Source organism: Pleurodeles waltl, chromosome 5, assembly GCF_031143425.1.
Source record: "Pleurodeles waltl isolate 20211129_DDA chromosome 5, aPleWal1.hap1.20221129, whole genome shotgun sequence".
In the NCBI taxonomy this organism is placed as follows: Eukaryota; Metazoa; Chordata; class Amphibia; order Caudata; family Salamandridae; genus Pleurodeles; species Pleurodeles waltl.
In genome coordinates, this window is record NC_090444.1 from 1,774,250,941 (window position 1) to 1,774,271,136 (window position 20,196).

Consider the following 20,196-nt stretch of genomic DNA (forward strand, 5'->3'; position numbering starts at 1 on the left):
GAGGGAAGGCATCAGACCCCAAGTGAGGAAGAGGAGGAACGGTCCTCAATGGATACAGTCACTAGGGGCAGACCCAAAGCTAGTGGTAGGAAGAGGGTCCTTTCAGGAGGAGAGAACCCATCCATCAGGGAAAGAGAGCTGGAAGCCCAGCTAGCCTACATAGCTTTGGAAGCAGAGAAGCTGGCCCTAGAAAAGAAAAAGTGGGCATACAAAGAAAAAAGAGATGGAAGCAGCGATAAAGAAGCTGAGGTGTCCATGGGTGGGGGAGTTTGCCCCAGATTACCCAAGGGGGTGGTCCCTGCTTATGTAGAGGGGGATGACATAGATAAGTGGCTGGAGGCCTTTGAGAGGGCACTCCAAATGAGAAAGGTTAGGCCTCAATACTGGGGTTCCCTTTTGTGGGAGTTGGTCCCCAACTCAGGGAGGGATAGGCTTCTGACCTTAAGGGGGGAGGAGGCAGATTCATACCCTAGTATGAAAAGGTGCTTAGCGAAGAAGTTTGGTCTGACCCCAGAGCAATATAGAATGAAGTTCAGGGACACCCAGAAGGTCAGTACCCAGTCTTGGGTTGACTTTGTGGACACCTCACTAAAGGCACTAGAGGGCTGGATTATTGGCAACAAAGTAAATACTTATGAGGGGTTATACAATCTGATCATGAGAGAGCACATCTTGACCAATTGTATCCAAGAAAGGTTACGCCAGCATCTAGTGGACTCTAAGCTGACCAACCCTAGAGAGCTAGGGGAGGCAGCTGATGAGTGGTTGAGAACCAGGGTGGTTGTCAAGTCCCAGGGGGGAGACTCCAAGAAGGGGGGGACAGGTCCCCAAAAACCTAAGGAGGGAGGTGGTAAGCCCACCACAGAGACTCCCTCTGTACCCCAGAACCCTAAGAAGGAGGAGAGTAAATCCCACTCCCACTCTGACATGCAGAGACAGGGAGACCCAGGGTTAAAAAAGCTCTTGGACAGTAGGGCTTGCTTTGACTGTCAGCAGACAGGTCACTTCAGAGGAGATGCAGCCTGTCCAAAGAAGGTGGTTAGCACTGGGCTGTCCAGTGTAGCCATAGAGGAGGATTCCTCAGATGATGAAGTCCTCCTAGCATTGTGCTGGGAGACAGGACCAGATGGTAAGCTGGTGATCCCTGAGGGTGGGAGTAGGCACTTCCACCACATTCAAGTGAATGGGATCCCTACCACTGGCCTGAGAGACACCGGTGCCAGTCACACTATAGTGAGTGACCGGTTAGTGACCCCAGACATGTATGTCCCAGGAAAGACAAAGAAAGTCAGGATAGCCACAGGGGAGGTCACCTCCAAACCTGTAGCCATAGTGCCCCTAGAGAGGGAGGGTATCCTTGACTGGATTAGGGTGGTAGTCAGTGCTGACCTTCCCCTAGATTGTATCCTGGGCAATGACCTCCCAGAGGTGAGTCTGGTCACAGATGGGGTGGTCGCCCAGGGCGCCCCCCCAACCCAAAGTCCTGGGGAGTCAGTCCCTACAGTTAGGAGACAGGGGTCCCCAAGAAAAGGAAAGAAGAAAAGGAAGGGTAGGCCACTCTTAAAGAGAGTTCCAGGAAGCCAAAGGCCTTCTGCCCCATTAAGGGGGGAGCCCAGAGTTGGCACTGGTGAGGCCTCACCTGACCCCAAGGAAGTCCTGAGTAGTCAGGCAGCTGTCCAGATGCAAGGTGTTGCCCCTGCACTGACAGAAGGGAGAGTGGAAGGAGGGTGTCTGCCACAGGAGGTGGTAGCCCCCCACTCTAGACAGCAAGAGGGGTGCCAGGACCCCAAAGATGCCCCTAAAGCAGCTCAGCCACCTGTCAGTGGAGAGCTTAGGGTGTGGTTCTGGGTACTGACAGCTGTCAGTAGCCTCTGCTGGGTGCTAGCCTTCCTGGCAGCACTGTACTTGGCCTGGGAGGCAGACCCCAAGGCCAATAGCAAAGTAGGCCCCCTGACCCTGTTGGTCATGGTGGGGTTGCTCAAGTGTTGGGTGACCTCTTTGGGTAAGCTAGGTGTTGCCCTAGCAAAGTTAGGAGTAGGGGAGGTGGGCACCTCACTACCCAAGTTGGCAGAGAGAGAGGAGGAAGACCCCCCTAGAGGGAAGTTTCAGTTTGAAATGGGTCCTTTCATTGTTGGGGTGGGTTCACTACCCAGAGGGAGAGACCCTGACAGGAGGATGTAAGGCAGAGTAGGCCCTGCAAAGGAACAGCCAGTTTTCTTCACTGTCTTCCTCGCCTAACAAGCCAGGAAGACTCTCCCAGGGTTGGGCTGAGTCTCCTGGGCGTGTGGGCTGGGGGGGGGGTTGTGTGAGAAACTGGGGCTGATTGCAGAGGCCCCATAACTTTTTGCCCCCATTTTCCACTTTATGCTGGTGTTTTCCTGACTCTGATGGTGCCCTGGGTACTGCTAACCAGTCCCAGGGCCCGTGCTCTGTGTAAAATGGATATGCAAATTAGGCTAATTATAATTGGCTAAGTTAACCTACCTATAAGTCCCTAGTATATGGTAGGGCATGTAGGTTTAGGGACCACAGCATAGGTGGTGCACACCTAGGTGCATTGCTGAGGTGCCCAGTGTCATTTTAAAAGCAAGCCTGCCTTGCTGGCTGCTTTTAAATTAAAGTTATATGCAAATTCGACTTTGGAATTAAAGGTACTTCCAAAGTTTTAAACTACCTTATTTTTACATATAAGTCACCCCTAAGGTGTGCCCTATGTGCCCCTAGGGCTGGGTGCCATGTAACTATAAGCAGGGACTTTATAAAAATAGATTTATAAGCCCTGGTGAGGTAAAAACAGCCAAATTCGTTTTTCCCTCATTGAAGTAAATGGCCTTCATAGGCTAGAATGGGCAGACTTTATTTTAAATTTTAAAGTCTCCTTAAATGTTACATACCAAGAATTTGGTATCAAATTGATTGTTATAATAAATCCCACAACTTCCAGTTGTTGGATTTAATATAACTAGTGCAGGTAAAAAGTTTAGACTTTACCTAAAAAGTTGCCAATTTCAGCTCTGCATTGTTTTTGCTGCTGTGCTCTGATTGGCCAGCCTGCAGCAGCTTCTGCCAGGCCACTTTAATGAGGTGTGAAGTGGCCTGGCTTCACACAAAGGAATGTGCTTGGGGGAGAGAATCTCCCCTCAGCAGATGGTGAGGCAGGAAGGGGGAGGGCTGCCAAACTGGTCTTCAAAGGCAGAGAAGGACATCTGGAGCACCCAGCAACACCCCCACATCCTGCAACCCCAGACAGCTAGGTGCCCCCTTGATTAGATTAGGAGAGGGCAGGAGAGGGGTGTGTTTATGATTTTTAGCCACACCAGTGGGTGGGCTCAGCCAGATCTCTCCTCCAAAAATCAGATTCATCCATTTTGGATTTTTAGAGACTGTTGCCTTCTGGGATGGATTTTTGCCACACTTCCCAGGAAGTGGTCATCACAGGGGGACGACCCTGTCCCTGATTGGAGAACCAGGGCCCCCCTGCTTTTCACCCAGGAGCAAGGATAAAACTGGCAGACCTGCACCCACGCCTCAGATCCCCTCCAGAATTCAACAAGAAAGGAACTAAAGAAGAAGAAGGACTGCCCTGCTGGACCCCTGGCCTGCACCTGGACCCTGCACTCAGAAAGACTGCACCAGCTGCACACTTGGGCTTCACCACAAGAAGGACTTTGCCTGGCTTCCACTGGTTCAAGGAGGGACTCCCTGTTTGCTACAGGTGAAAAATTGCTAACCAGAGTCCCCTGCACCAACTCCTGAAAAAGTGACCAGCTGACCACTGTCCAGTGGCCAAAAAGGAGTTTGCGCCAGGTGCATTCTGGGAGTTGAAGTCCGCACTTCCCAAGGACCATCACAGAACTTCTGGACCCTTGGGGTGAGCTGTGGACCCCAAAAGAACCTTAAAAGAACATCTGGGTGAAGCCCCAGAAGTTTGGAAAAGATTGGAGAATTTTTGGAAAAAAGCTCCATAAAGTGACCGACCCGACGCGGAAATTCTAGCCGGCTTGCCTCAACCGCGACCCGGCCTGACTTCGTGGTTCGTCCCGGTAAAGAAAAACATCCAAAAAAGAGACTAAGTCCGAACGTAAAAAGTTGACCGGGACCTTCCAGCCATCGTATCCGAGAAGGGCTCCACGGACGTCGGATCAAGATCCAGGTTTACCCCGGTTGAAGGATTTTCATCTCGAAAAAACGACTAAGTCCGAAGGTAAAAATCACCACCGAGGAAACCGACTTCGCGTATCCGGACAAGGGCTCCAGGAGGTCGGATCCAACTGGCAGGTTCGTCCCGGTGAAGAAAAACTTCAAAATAAAGACTAAGTCAGAAGGTAACTTTTTAACCGAGGCCTCCCGCGACCTGTAGGGCTCCATCGCGGTCGGCCTGAAAGTTTGACTTTGCCCCGGTCCTGGTGCAACCAGATGACCCGATTGGCGCTTTTTGTTTCTAAGCGCTAGAAAATAATAATACTTAAAAAATTCATATCTCCGATTCCCCTGAACCGATTTTAATCGTTTTTGTGTCATTTTAAAGATAAAAATATAAGCTATTTTTATAAATTGGTTTTGGATTTTTAAACTGTTTCCTGTGTTTTATTTAATTACTGTTTTGTGATATTTGAATGCTTTACACTTTGTCTCCTAAGTTAAGCCTTGACGCTCGATGCCAAGCTACCAAGGGTAGAGCTGGGATTAATTTACTGAGACCTAACTGTACTTTTGTGGAGGTTTGTGGCTTGTTGCTAGGTGTAGGTACCTACCTGCCCTACCAATAACCCATTTTCCAACACTAAAGAAGACCTATTTAACCTGCACGATGTTCTCTGCAATGGAAACTCCTTATAGAGGGGATAGATTAAAGTCATCTGACCTACAGGTGCAGATTGATTACTTTCATCTTGAATAGGTGAAGCGAATGAGTACATGATATCAAGAAAAACAGGAAGCATAACTATACCAATCCAGACCGTCCAGCTCACATGGGACTACCATGTGTCACATGATATCAGCTCCCTTCTCACTGTCACCCGGTGAGGAGCCGATATCACACAATGTGAACTCAATTAGCTGGAAACCCCTGCAGCGAACAGGTTTCAAAATAATTTTTGGGAGATTCTCCATAGCTGATGTCTATTAAGAGGTGTGAAACCCTCCCAGGACATCAGCGGCACCCTCAACAGCTTCGTTATTGGTGTTGGCGGGTTGGGGGTTGTAAAATGGAGTAAGGGAGGAAATTGAATACTGGAAGCAGTAAATGTAAAAGTGCCTCAAACTGTGCTTGGCACTAAGCCCCACCCCTTCAAGGCCCGCCCCTCTCTCACACAGTGAAAAAGCTCCAAAAGCTGGCCGGTCTGCTAATCAGGGCCGGCTTTAGGGCGGTGCGAGTGGTGCAGCCGCACCGGGTGCTGACCTCAGGGGGGCGCTGTGTTTAGCAATAACTTACGAAACTTGTGATTTAAAAGCACCTTCTGAAAAGTTTCTTGTGCGTCCATCCTTCAAAAAGCAATTAAAATGTCAACATACCTCTTGTGAATAATGTTCTTGCTAGAGAGAGAGATTAGAGGATTGTCTAGCAGCAGCTTTGACTCGCCATAAAGTAGCGTAGAGGGTTAATATGCCTGCTGGAAAGAACAGAGCTATATTTTGTGTGGATAGCTGAGTGGATTAGTAAAGCCAGCCTTTACAAGCGCTTTAAAACAAATGAATGTATGTGTAGGGAGGGCTATGGAGAGATGAGTGGCACATTTTCTGGGTATTAGTAAGAGATCTGTGGCAGTGGTCATGGGGTGCGGTGGTGCCAAAAAAATACTGCTACTCATGCAGGTGAAATTACATGCTTGTGCCACTTAAGAAGAGAGTCTGACCACCAACATCAAACAACATGAGGTGCAACTGGGTCCTAAATTAGGAAAAATGCATGATTTCCAGACTCACCGTGTTATTCTTCATCAGATTCACTAATATTTCAGCCTGGGTCCTCATGTCACTGTAAAACACAAGAAAGTTCAATGCTCAAAAGTTGGCAGAGCACCTGGTTACACTCACACACCACATGTGCATATGATAAACACAAATAGCATAAGAGGAATGCCAAGATGGACTTGAGGTCCTCATTCGTGATGTCGGGCTACTGTGATAACAACAGTGCCCACCGAAGCTTGTAACTAAAGAGAGGTAAGGGGTCTCATACAGCAATGGTTTACACTATGCTCAGATCAGCCACCCGCTCTGAGCAGCGAAGACCTCACTAATTGTCAATGAACAAAGAGGCCTTCTGAATATTGTTGAGTTGGGAATTGACTGTGAATCTCATTGCACATAGTAGTGACTGCTCTGATGAAGGCCTACAATCGCCAGCTCCCCTCCGTTGCATCGTTCGGGTTCAGATTTGACAGCATTGCAACCGGTGTCCCATAAGGGTCAATGGCACAGAAAAGCCCTAGTTGAGTCTCGCGCTAGAGTAATGATCACACATACGCTGAGGGCTGGGTGCTATTGAGTGAAGTGAGTTTACACAACACTGTGGCAGGCATTAAGTAGCATAACTGCTGAAATTCCTCAACTCGCCATTCACCATGACCGCAACCAAGCAAGGATTCACAGGGATCTGGGGCCTAACAGGTGCCTTTCTTGGTTGTATTAAGTAGACAGTGGTGCAATACCTGTGTCATTAGCACATTATACCCAATGAGAAGCATCTTCCGGTAGCACAAGTAGGATCTATCAGAGACAGAAAAGCCTTGTGGCATTAGAAATACATTGCTAGACCATTACTGTATGTCCACTGGTCTATAGTGCAGTCAGTGCTTTGGTTCTAGCTTTCAAACCTTAAGAAAATGTGACCTGGGCATACACTGCATCAAAATGGTTAAATCATAGGGTTTGAAGAAGACACATTGGGGAAAAAGGCAGCAGAGATGGTGTCAGAGTATAAATGTGGTGGGCTGGCTAAAAGCGAAGGCTAAATGAAGCTGCCTAAGGCCTTACTTGTCTTCCGAATCCTTCCAACCCCCTCCCCATTAGGACGTGAACCAAATGTAGGATAGGTGGTGTAGATGTTAATGCTGCCTACATGCTATAATATCCTAGCTTCTAGATTTTGTTCCTGCACTGCTTATATTATTCTCCCTCTTTTACCGGAGTGTGATGAAGTTTGTTCTTGGAGCGTTCCCAGTGATACTAATGTCTTCCAAGCTTTTTTGTATATAAAACACCAGCATGGTGGTGAAGATGGTCTTGTGGCTAGTCTTGTCCAGTCCAGTCCAGTCATTTTCAAAGCTCTTCCAGCACCTGCTTCTAGCACTGTCCCAGGATGTCCCCTAGAGCAAAGGAGGCACAGTCTGAAGAGCTACCATTCTTGGAAGAAGCTGTGTGCTAAAAATGTCTACCAATGCCCAGTTCAAGTCAACCCTCTTTCCTGGGCAATCAGTATGTTCTATTTGAATATCTTTCCTGGCAGATGATTTAGGTGGGGGTCACTGAAAGGTGAGAACAAGTGTGAAGTGGTAGTGAGGGGATCCTCCAGTCATCCATGTGAATCTCTGCTTTTGATATTAATAGTTACCACCAATCTTGTTTTCCAAACTAAGAATTAATGCCTATTTACCGTTATGGGACATGGACTCTGCAGAATAGCCATGATGCATCAGTGCATCTTTCTGAGCTGCATGACTTTTAATTTACATTTTGGGGAAAGCATCCTGCCCCATAGACCCATAACGGATCTTGACACAACAGGTAAGACGGTCTATATCTATTCTGTTGCCTTGTATCAGGATCCCGAGCAACATCCCTGAATCAATGAAACCTTCCCCGACCCTGCTCCAATTTAGAAAAGAGCTGAGGACACACCTTTTTAAAGAACACTGCATCATGACACAGCAAGACCCCCCCTTCCCCTCTCAGAAACCTGCCACTCATCCAATCACTCACTGACTGAATCTTTGCTTTTGACCCTGTACAGTGCTCTGCAGTCTTTTGTCTAGATTTAAGCTATACAGTGCTGCAAACATACATAAATAGATATATAAACAGTTTCCACCATGTTCAAACTTGCAAATGTTGTTCACAATTTCCACTACCACATTGTTGTCCATGGGTTCCTTTGATTTTGTCTGCTCATATTGCCTCATACCAAGGTGTTGTGGTGCCAATCCCACAATCCAGCCCGACCCAATTTCCCAGGTCCTTGCTTGCCTCCTCCAATCCAGGTTTTTTCTTTTAATTTTGTCACTTGTATTCTTGTTTATGACATTGAAAAACAGAACTGCACGTCCCAGAATTCAAAGGAAAAAATCTGGACTGGAGCAGAACATCATGCATCGACCTGGGAAACTTGGTAGCTATGACAATCGCAACTCCTGGTCTGGAACACGCTCCTCCATCTAAGCACCTATTAGCTACCATGCAACTACCGGTAACTGATCAGGGAGTTTGTTCTATTTTTGTTTATCCTCCAAAGGTAGGTGTCCCAGTATACCTGCGTCAATACCCCTCCTCACCCTACTCCTGTGCCCTCCATGATAGTTATTGGCATCAGATCTGTCCTACGTTTAGCATGACTTCTGTATCTTTTTTAATTACTTTGGCGGGGGATGATTGTGTTGTCTATCTGGCGGGGGCTTTTCCAATAAGGAATCAGACAAGATAAAGAAAGCTGAATGCCTGGGGGTGTTTTATTTCTTATAACTCATGCTAACACCAGAGACCTCCAACCCTGTTTATAATTCTTAGGGGTCAATTAAAAAAATGCATCTATCCGTATGTAAAGTAATATTCTTGTAATACTATTTCACATACGTATCAATGGCTTTGTGAATTGGCCAAAAACATCTAATATGATAAAATGCAAATATAATATGGGAATACATTGAAAATATTCATATAAAATTAGTACAGACAGAAAAGACTGCGCCCTGTAAACACTTTTACTGCTTTTACTGCTAGGTAATCGGACATTTTGTGGCCAATTCACAAAGTAATTTATGAGTGAGCAAACAAGTATTCCTGTATTATATACTTACACACTCCTAAATGTCTTTGTGAGTTGCCCCTTGCTTTCTATCTCGATTTAAGCCAGAGATTTTTTTCACTGCTGTAGTGTTGAATAAATATAGAATCTGTGCTGCAAAAATAAAGATACCAATATGCAGCTTGTGGTTTGCTGCACGTGCATATTTTATGCATATTAATGCAAGCTGCCATCAGTGCTAAGGTCCTGATCTAGAATGGTGGTTTTATGGAAGAGCCTTGGCCAACAGAAGCACTAATGCTGTAAACATCTTCACAGTTATAGACTGAATTAACAGGAAAAATAATCTGAAATGCCAGTCTGGCTCTGGCAGTGGGTATTGTGACATAAACAACTAAACTGTAACAAGTTATTACAAAGGATCAGTGATGCAGTTGACAAGCATCTGAGTGCCGGTCCGAGATCACGTGCAGCTGCATTACTAATTGCACCCTTGAACTTTACATCACCCCACCCGATTCATCCTGGAAGGGATATAAAGGTAAAAGGAAAGGAAACATATTGTGTCTCTAATCTGTGTGTGTCTGAAGGTTTGTCATTTGACTTTAAGCAGATAGAAGCAAATGCTGAGGTTGGACTTTGTCTAGAATTAAAGTACTTCATCTATTGATTTGCTCATATTGGCAGAATCAGCTATTGTGGTAGTACCTGGTACTATAACTCGTGCCCTAAGGTAACTGTGGCTTGTAATGCAAATGTTATTATCAATGATGTCATACATGTCATGAGTGATGTCATATCTGGAACAATTAGCAGTGCACGGCGAGGGCGCGAGGTATAGTTACATTATGGCACGAGTTATAGTTACTTGAAATAACTCTAAGTATAACAGCTGAATTTCTATAGTTTTGTACATTTAAAATGTGAGCCTATCTATAACGTCCCTGTAACCTGTGTTTTTTTTTAAGTGAATGTCTATGTTTTTTTAATTCTATTTCCTAACTATAATGTCCCTGTAACCTTTGGTTTTTCCAGTGAGGCCCAGAGACCAGGCCCTGTGGCCAACACACCATAACCACCCAACCCCACCCATGCATGGTGGAGGTTAGCCACAGGGCCTGGCCGACAGCCAGGCCCTGCAGCCAACCTCCTATAACCACACAACCCCGCACGATACTCAGCCTTTGGACGTGCGCGGTGGGGGTTGGCCACAGGGCCAGGCCTGTGGCTAGCCCCTGCAGGTAACCCCCTATAACTACCCAATCCTGTGCCATGCCCGGGCTTCAGCAAACACTCAAAAAAGGGGGGCTGGGAACAAATACCCTAACACACTTGCTTCTGGTGTCCTTCTTGGACCTTTCCAAAAAGCAATTTTTCTAAAACAAAATCAGCGGGTGGATCCATGGACTTTGCTGATAATTTTAGCTAAAAAAAGTGTGGTCTTCCGTGCCCTGGGGACCACCACTTCCCCAGGGCTAAATACTTACTTTAAAATGGGCCCCCTACCTAGGCTGATTTCGGCCCCAAGGTCCAGCCACTTGTTTCTGGGTGCCCTGGCCCCATGCAGGGAACCCAGTGTGGACTAATGGGGACCACCTTGGGAAGGTGGCAGTCCCCAGGGCAATATATGGGTCCTGGAGGGGGACCATGGGGCCTCCTCCTTCTTTCAAAATATCTATTTGGCCCCAGGGAGGTGGTGGTCTCGGTGGTCCGTGTAGACCCCATCGTCAAATGTTATTGTAGCCCCGGGGAGATGGCATTTGGTGCGGCCCGGGAGGTGATGGTTGCTGGGGCCCAGAGGGATTAGAACGGCCCCCCTATATATATATATATATATGTATATATATATATATATACACATTGTAGCCCTGGGGGAGGTGGTGGTCCCTGGGGCCTGGGGGGAGTCCTTGCAGCCCCCCTATACATATTTAAAAAATAGCCCCATAGAGCTGATGGTCACAGAGGCCTGGTGGGGTCAATGCGGCCCCTGCTCATAGTTTTAAAATATAAGCCCAGGGAGGTGGCGGTCCCTGGGGCTTTTAACAGACCTAGGAGGGGGCTCTCTGCGTCCCCCTCCTCAATCATAAAAATAAGTATGCCCCTGGGACCTAGTTCATCCAGGGGCAAAATAAAAGCAAGCGTGGGAGACTGAACCTGCTTTTAATTTTTCAGATTCACAGCAACATTTGCGAATATTCACAAATTTCACCTTGAATTAAAACAAAATAATGCTTTTTTGCACTGGCAGGATCTCAGGGGGAGCCCTGACTAAGGCTTGGAAGCCAAGTCCCAAAATGGCTGTTAACATTTCCTGGTTGATGTGTTGGCAGCCAATCAGATGTCTGCACGAGATCGGGAGCATTCGCGAAGGGTTTGCCTCCCTAGGTAAACACATATGTTTTTGTTTTTTTTATTTCAAACACTACAGAACAGATTCACACCAAATTTAAAAAACTGTGCTATCTGGACCAAGAGCTATCTTTCTGTCAAATTTGATGTAATTCCGTCCAGTGGTACGGGCAGTAGTCGTGTCTAAAATTCCTATGGGAAATTGCATGGGGAAAAAGCATGTTGAACATTCCCTTTTTCTCTTTTTAACCCAAGGACCATTACTTCCCCGGGGCTTTCTTAAGAAATGGGAGGGGGCCGCCTGGACCTCCCCCTCTACTGGGCTCATTGAGTCCCAGAGAACAGCACCTCCTCAGGGCTTTCTTTAACAAAGGAGGGGGATCTTACCGACCCCCCTCGTGGGCCTTTTATATGCCCCGGGGACCACCACCTCCCGGGGGCAAACTAAACACTAATGGTTGAGCCGTGCGGACCCCCCCCAGACACCAGGGACCACCACTCTGGGGCCAAATACATGTGGCCGGCTTCTGCTATCTCCTGAGGTGCCCATCATGGGGAGATAGGTGTTTGCTTTCGCTTGGCGGGAGTTCTGACAGCTCCTGTAAAGTCAGACCAACACTAACTCTGCTTCCATTAAGTGAGAGCTTGACAAACAGCCCCCCTTTGCTGGGAGTGGAGTTTTCATCTGTTTCCCTGCCCGCACTGATGTGGGCAGGGAAACAGATGAGAGACTGTTCCTGCATGCAGGGAGCTTCAGATTTTGCATCTCCCTGCATGTGGGAGCAATGCTGGCTCCCGCAGGAGGCGGGGAGCCAGCTGGAACTGGGGAGTCTTGAGGCTCCCCCACAGACCCATCAGTGTAGACTGGGTGCCCTGGGTGGGGCCAGGCCACCCAGGTGGACGTGCCCAGGCCCTGGGGATGGGGTACAGAGGGCTGATATCAGCCCAGGTAGGGGGACCATGCAGCTTTGCTCCCTGTACAAAATATATATTTGGCCACAGGGAGGTGGTGGTCCCCGCTTAAGTGTTTATTTAGCCCCTGGAGGGTGGAGGTCCCTGGGGCATGTAAAAACCCCAGGAGTGGGGTCCACGTGGCCCCCTCCTTTATTGAAAGCCCCACGTGAGCCCAATGGAGGTGGATCTTCGTGGCCCACCTTCCATCCTTGGAGGGGGCCCCATGCGCCCCTCCACCATTTTTTATTTGTATCCTCATGACCCCAAGACCTGGGCACACGGGGGCTTTTCTGTATACAAGCGCAGGAGACTGTGATTGTTTTTTTAAAATATTTGCCACAGATTTGCATGTCTGCCACAAATTATGGGGTTAGGGTATTCCGCCACTCTCACCTTTTCTTGTTTTCTTTTGTTTCCCAAGGCCGTGCATGGCGTAGAGGTGACTGCTTAATGGGGTTTTGGCCACAGAGACTGGCCACAGGCCAGGCCCTGCAGCCAACCCTCACTGTGCACGGCTTAAGGCTGTGTGTGACACAGGATTGGGTGCTTATAGGGGTTGGCCTCAGGGCCCGGCAACAGGCCAGGCCCGGCAGGCAGCCTCTGCCGTGCATGGCCAAAGGCCTCATGGTGCATGAGATTGGGTGCCCATAGGGGGTAAGGTGCAGGGCCTGGCCATAGGTGAGGGCCTGTGGTCAACCCATGCCTCGCCTATTAGTCTGTATATTATATATTAACAGAAGTCCAATGTGGAATGCAGGGATTCTTGAATACCAAGGCTGTCTAGTATTGTATTCCATCTCATGGCCCTTTTTTACACCACCTTCCTGTCTCTCGTAACCTATGTTTCTCTTTCTAGCACTTTCTCATGTTTGAGCTTCTTCTCCCTTTTCTACTTTTTCGTTCTCTTACTCTAGGTCAAAGCCTGATAATGGACGATGAATCTGGAGTCCAAAAGAAGGGAGCTGGTGCCCACCTTATGGAATGTCCAGCACAAATTAGGCACTGGATGTTATCCAGAAATGCCCTATGCACATGTATAATGCCTTCTCTACAGCCCGTGGTGGAATCTACATGCACATAAGTGTAGATATTGAATTGGAGGATGATATTTGTTAATTGGTTTAATGTATTGGTTTGTGTTATGTGTAATGGAAGAGCTGGAGATTGTCTTAGACTTACAAGATTTCAGACTTGAAACATCAGTTTTGCAGTCAAGAATCCAACACGGAGAAGCAATTTTTGGCCTATGGACACAGTGAGGTCCTTAGTTGTCCGTGTGCTAGTGAAGGTTTGGGAGAGGCGGCAGTGGCTTGGGTGTCTCAGTTCATGCCCTGACTGTTCTCTTTCCAGAGTAAAGAGCACTGGAAGGGGCTTAGCAGCTTTAACCAAATTTTGGCTGCCTTCTACAAACCAGTAACGGAGGTTGTTGAGTAGAAAGGATTTCCAGGACCTGATGCCGATGTAGCTTGGAGGATGAGAACCATATTACACCTTGATTCTATTTGGGCAGCTACTGCACACACTTTTTGTCTGCACCAAATTTCCAAAGCACATTACAAATTTTGCACCTTGGAATGGAGTAAATATAGTGTGACTGCCTTATCATCCCTGTGAAAGTCATAATGAAGCCTGTAATGAGAACAATGAAGCATGTAATGAGATTTTATTGAGTAACATATCTTGGAGAATTGTGATACCTGAGGCAGAGAGCAGGCTTTGTTCTCACCTGGGACATGAGTGCTGCAGATGTTCTCAATTGCTCTGTATGTCATGAAATGAGTGTAAGGCCCAAATATGTTGACCCTAAGAAACCCGGGTGTTCACCATAGGACAGCTGGGGGGGATCGGTAGGTGTTTGCGGTGCTGTCTCAAACGACATCCATCCTTGTGTGAGCTTCCAAGTTCTCTATAAAAAGCCTGTGACAGGGTTCCCTGCAGACTCCGGCAGGTCTAAACCAGGGATTCACTAATCTGGCTTGCAGATCCACTTGGGAATCCAATTTATGTTACAACAGATTTCTCCATTTACGCCATACATCCATGGCCATTGTGTTTCCGGCACAAACTGTGTGTTTAAACTGTGTTGGTCTGCAACAATACATTGTACAATATTACATATAAAACATTTCATCCATTTTCTTGAAATGCACAATAAACGGATTGAGTTCCCGCATTTGTGTTGTCGTTTAGTTCATTTGTGTTTTCCTAAAGAGTTGGATGACATTGTGTGGTAGCCTCAGGGTACTTCAGGTAGAGGCACAAATACATAGATATTAAGTTTAACATCTTGATGTTAGAAGAACAGTCCCTCACCAAGTAAAGGGATTGTGTCTGCTGGCATGGCCTTTAATCAAACAGGACAAGGTGCAATAACAGAGCCTTAAATGATTTGTTGATGCCCTCAGAGTCCTGTAATGTTGAAGGATGTAACCAGTTTAAAGCTTTTAACTGATAGGACAACAGAGTAAGTGGCCGATGGTGTCTGAGTAATCATAGCAAGCTAGACTACCTATGTGCCAGTGTTTTTAGGAAATTGGTGAATGTATTAAAGTAAAATTCATGCCTTAGAGAGATCCATAGGGAACAAGCAAAGTTGTTCTGCACTCCCCCATACAAAACAGTTAGATAAGATACTTTTATGCTCCATTAACTATTGTATAGAAGGACCAATAAGACAGAGCTTCCAAAGCAATCCAATCTCTCAGGCATGTACACGCCCTCAGGTGCAAAGAAGACCCGGATTGGAATCATTTTTGCTCATACACATAACAAGCCTTGAGGTGGTCAAAAGCCTCAGCACACTGGAGGCACAAACTAAAATGACCCCACCCCCGCTCAACTTGCACAATGGTGATCTGCTGCACTTTTTGGATCCTATTGGCTTTGCTGATCAGCCAAACCTATGGCAATGAACTGTGAACCTCGTTTTGCCCCAGGAACCAGAGCCATCTGTTTTTTTATCCCCTCAACTTCCATAATGGAAATGGTTTTGTGGTTTTATGATCTGGTGGTTTCTGGCATTCCCAAGTTATTCAACTCCATAATCATGAACACAGGACTTTAAAGTGCCTCTCGAAGAAGCAGACATCATTCCTGTGATGGGTCGGAGAAGTGAGATCTTGTTACATGTAGAAAATGGGGACAAATAAACATGGAGGACGTCTGACCTAAACCATGAGCAAATCTTGATGTAACAACAGCCTTGCAAATCCTGCTAATGCAACTTGTACAATCCTCACTTCCATTACAGTTCCACTTACTCAGATTTAGCTCCTAGTTTGGCCTGATTAAAGAAAGCATTTGGCGTAGTCTCTGCTCCTTTGCCGGTGGAGAACCCCTGCACAGTCGGGTTGAATTCACGGAGAATATCTGGAAAAACAAACAACCATAATCAGCACAAAGCAGATTACCAACATGAGCATACACCAGCACCACCAATTTATGAAGAGGAGTGTGCCATAAGACCCAATCGAAGATCCACTGGATGTATGTCAATATATTGAGTGGCGAAATATCATCCTGATTTAATACAGGATCCAGAAAATTGACTACCACAAAATTGTGAAGGTAAGAGTATATCGGTAAGCATACAGTGATAATCCTTAACTTCACATATACCTACCTCAAAGATTTATACTATGGAGATAAGCATATATAATTAAGTAAAAATATACTATTCTGAACTCAACATAAATACATCTTGAAGATATATACCATTAAGGTAAATATACATATGTAGTATTGTTTTATGATTAAATCTGTACTTACCTAATATACTTACCTTTATGATACTGTATTAGTTCATATTCTGGAGTCGATATTGTGGCAGGACAATACTCAATATTGTTGTAGCACACCAACCTATTCTAGCTTGTTGACCATAATTTTAATGATAGAACAGATGATTTTGAGATCATCATAACTCGCTTTCAGAATTCTCTGTCACCAAAAAGTTTGCGTGCCATAATTTAACTGAAGTTTCCCAATCATATATCAAAATATATGATAAAAACAATCCCAAACCCTAAACATGCCTTCCTAAAGTTCAGTTAGGTGGATGCTACATACTACATATAAATGGAAAAATTCTATGGGACGTGTCTGAGCCAACAAAATTTATTCCAGGGCCAATGACTGTAATGAGGCATAGGGTTAATATAAGTTCATATCTGAGACGTCACAATCTGATATGACGTAATTCTTCAAAGGATCTATACATTAGTCCTATTAGTAATTTCCCCAAGAGGTTTCCCATATCTCTAGTCAGTGTCGGAAGCACACAGAGAGTAATCTATGAAGACAACACTTAGGAGGTGTAGTGTTGTCTCACACCTTTATCTCATCACATCCCATGATGCATTTTCTTGAGGGGACATGAAAGAACAGTAACTCAACAGTACAATCCAAACAATCTTTGTGTATCCATGCATATTTCTTGCACCCTCCCGCCATTTAGTTTTTGTGAATGGTGTTTTGAGCTTCCACTAATTTTACGATTGCCAAAACAATGCACCTAACACCTGCAGCAAGCAGAATCAGCCTTCTGTCTCGCTGTAGAAAGTGAGGCCATACCTACACATTTGAAAAAGTTCTCAACTGGCGAAACAGAATTCAGTATGCAATCTTGAATGTCACAGAAAGAATGTATATCACTTACTCACTCACTGAGACAGTCACACATTGTAGTGCATGGCTGGGGCAAACTTTGTCTCACAAAAAGCCCTCTCAGAATTACGGATTGTGACAAATGCTTTTCTAGAGCACCAGGGTAGTCAGGTGTCACGCTGTGTCAGTTGCATCAATTGGAACTGTTTACCAGCACTATTGGATAGCCTAGAACTCTTCTCCAGAGCTTAACTCGCTTGGAGTAATGAGACTGAGGAGCACAAGACTTATTCAAGGAGTGAGGTGGGATAGACACTCAGAATACGGTTTACACAGTCAGACCAGCTAACAAGATCAAGTCAACGTGTTGCTTTATAATGGAAATTTACTTTAATACACACAATAAAAATATGCACATAAACTAAGAAGCACTAAGGCACATGCAGGAACGCTCCAAGATGGCCACCAGGCTTTGAGCCGTCTGATGCTCCTTGAGCGCCGGGACACATTTTGGCTGTTTCTCCACCTTCTACATTTCAAAAAAGGTATCAGTGGCCCTGGAACAGCTGAGGAGTGGTGCAATAGGTTTTTACACTGATTCTCAGTCTTTTTCTATACTTACTCGTGGCAGCACCAAACCTTAAGAAGAGCCACTCAGGACACCATTTTGTGCAGTTGTGACCTGCCGCCTCTGAAGCAGTGGGCGGGCAGCATTCATTTGCTCATGAGGTAGACATTTTGAGGTCCCTGCTTCTCCTTAGGGTTCCTTGGGGAATTTTCTCTATTTTTGCAGTGCCCAAGCCTTATTGACAGCATCCTTTGAGACCCTCCTAGACTATATGCTTTATTAGCATTTCCCTCATACGTTGACTGCCATTGTGTCTATAGACATTTTTATTTTGCTTCTGAATAGGTTTCTCCATTTTGCTGACTTTACTGGTGCTTTAGTTTAACCATCTTTCTACACTGCCTTTGTTATTATCACTCTACAACTAGAATAGTTGCCGTGGATCTATAAATGCTGCCTACCTCCAAGCACCTTGCTCCACCTAATCCCCTTCTGTTCCCAGGAAAGAGAACACAGGAAATGTGAACAAGAGGGTGAAGAAGAACCCAGCATCCCGTACTAAGCCTCTTTTGCCTCTCACTCTACAAGACCTTATAGACACAATTAAAAACATAAAATCTTTTGCCAGTAAAACTAATGCCACTGTTCAAAGAAATTAGGAGAAATGGTCCAACCTTGGCTCTAGGGTATCTGAGATTGGAGAAGGTATCAGTAATGCCCAGGATGTTGGTACAAAAGTGGACATTAAGTTGAAGGAAATTTCACAACTCAAAAAACACAAAGAAGATTTGGAAAATCGTAATTGATGCAATGATTCCAGAATGTATGGCCACCCAGAGGGACAGGAGGGCTCAGATATGATTTCCTTCTTACAATTTACTATTCCTAAATTTGAGAGGCTAAAAGACTGTTCCTCCATTAATATTCAAAGAGCTCATCATATTGCTCTTCCATCGAAGTCCTCTACCAATCCTTCATGTGGAATCATTGCCTATTTCTTAAAACTTGAACTCTTTTATCATTTCTTCTTTGCAACTAATCTGAATATGTTCCTTGTTGTTATCTATTTTTTTAGGTTTAGGTTACTTATAGTTCTCAACTTCTCTTTTCTTTACAGTTCTCATGCACACTTCACAGTTTGTATTGATGTATATTTTTTATCATTTACTTTTTTCTTATCATGGGGAGCCTGGTACCCCCCTCCTTTCCCTTCTCCCTCATTCTGTCCTCATGTCCTTCATTTTTTTTCCTCTGCTCTTCTTTCCTATTTCTCCTTTAGCCTATTTATTTGGCATTTTATCTCTCTTTCTAGGCAATGATAATCAGACAATCTTTGTTTGTTTTTTAGTCTCTCATATTGTTTTATTTTATAAAGGAATATGTGATTGTTTAATGTATTCTCACCTCCTCCGGTTTATTTACTATGGGTAGTCTATGTATTGTTTCCTGGAATGTCAAAGACCTTCCCAATCCCATAAAAAAAACAAGAATTCTGACTCATTTATCACAATTGAAATGCTAGGTACCAGGAAACTCACTTTGTAGAAACAGATATGAACTCTCTTTAAAAACAACAGGTGGGAATATTTTCTGTTCTCCTGCTACTGACCATAAAACTGGGGTTATAATCCTACTTCTAATATCCTTAGCTCTGGATGAGGTCAATGTAGCTAATGATGAAAAAGCCAGATGATTACTTTTGACCCTTAAGGTCAACAATAAGCCTATCCCTCTGGGTGATATCTATGGTTCCTTTGGTCTGGACTTTCAGTTTTGGGATCAATTCTCCTACTTGTTGTAAGCATACCCTCAAGACCATTTAATTGTGGAAGAGCCTGTAATCAACTCATGGACCCCTTTATAGATTGTTGTTCTACATCCAGATACATTCCTTACAAGATGCAAAATCCTTTGCGAAAGCCATTCACTCCCGTGGCCTCATTGATGTCTGGAGGTTTCCTCATCCTGATAGTTTGGAGTTTACTTTCTATTCACCCATTCACTAATCCACTTCCAGAATAGATTACCTATTTGCAACACATACCATCATTCAAAACACAGGCCGAATTAGGATCCATTATTATTTACCTATTTGCAACACATACCATCATTCAAATCGCAGGCTGAATTAGGATCCATTATTATTTCCAATCATGGTCCGGTCATTGTAAATTTAGACATAATATCACAAAGGACACATTCTAACAGATAGTGATTTAACAACTATCTATCACAAGATGGTACCTATGTTGAAATTCTCCAAAAGTTTTTTTGTTTTTAATACTGAGAAGCCCTGAACAACTTCACATGATTATTTTTAAAGCAATGCCAGTTCATAAATTCTTTTGCTGGCGAGTTTAAAAAAAAAGTGAAATGGGAAGAAAATCACGTGCACTACAACAATGAGAAACTTTCTAAGTGCCGTGAGCAGGCCTCTGCTGCATGCACTCAAGATTCTCTGCAACCAGAAGCAGAACAATGCTTCTTGTGCCCAATACCTCACAGTGGTAACAACAGGTCTGAGTCGCAGTGAGTAAAACACTCTTGATAGCCACAGGTTCCTGCCAGATACCTCACCCAGCCTATTCTTAATTTTGAGTCCTCATAAGATTATTTTATTAAGTTTCTAGCCTTTTATTGAGGGTTTAAATCAACATCTGAAAGTCCTTAAGCAATATGTTGTTGCAATTGCATAGTGTTTTCTTTACTTGTTGAGGAGCTGGACCACATTAGTGGATGAATAGCATGCTATGCA

General features: G+C 45.0%; 1 protein-coding gene across 1 annotated transcript in view; it reads right to left on the reverse strand.

The window, feature by feature from the left end:
* PLB1 (phospholipase B1) overlaps positions 1–20,196 on the reverse strand; it is a 328,328-nt gene that overhangs the window by 249,056 nt on the left and 59,076 nt on the right. Inside the window, exons 15-16 of the mRNA XM_069236215.1 lie at positions 15,529–15,637; positions 5,929–5,980 (exon numbers count right to left, since the gene is read on the reverse strand). Of these exons, the coding sequence (XP_069092316.1) occupies positions 5,929–5,980; positions 15,529–15,637 (161 nt within the window). The remainder of the gene's footprint in view (positions 1–5,928; positions 5,981–15,528; positions 15,638–20,196) is intronic.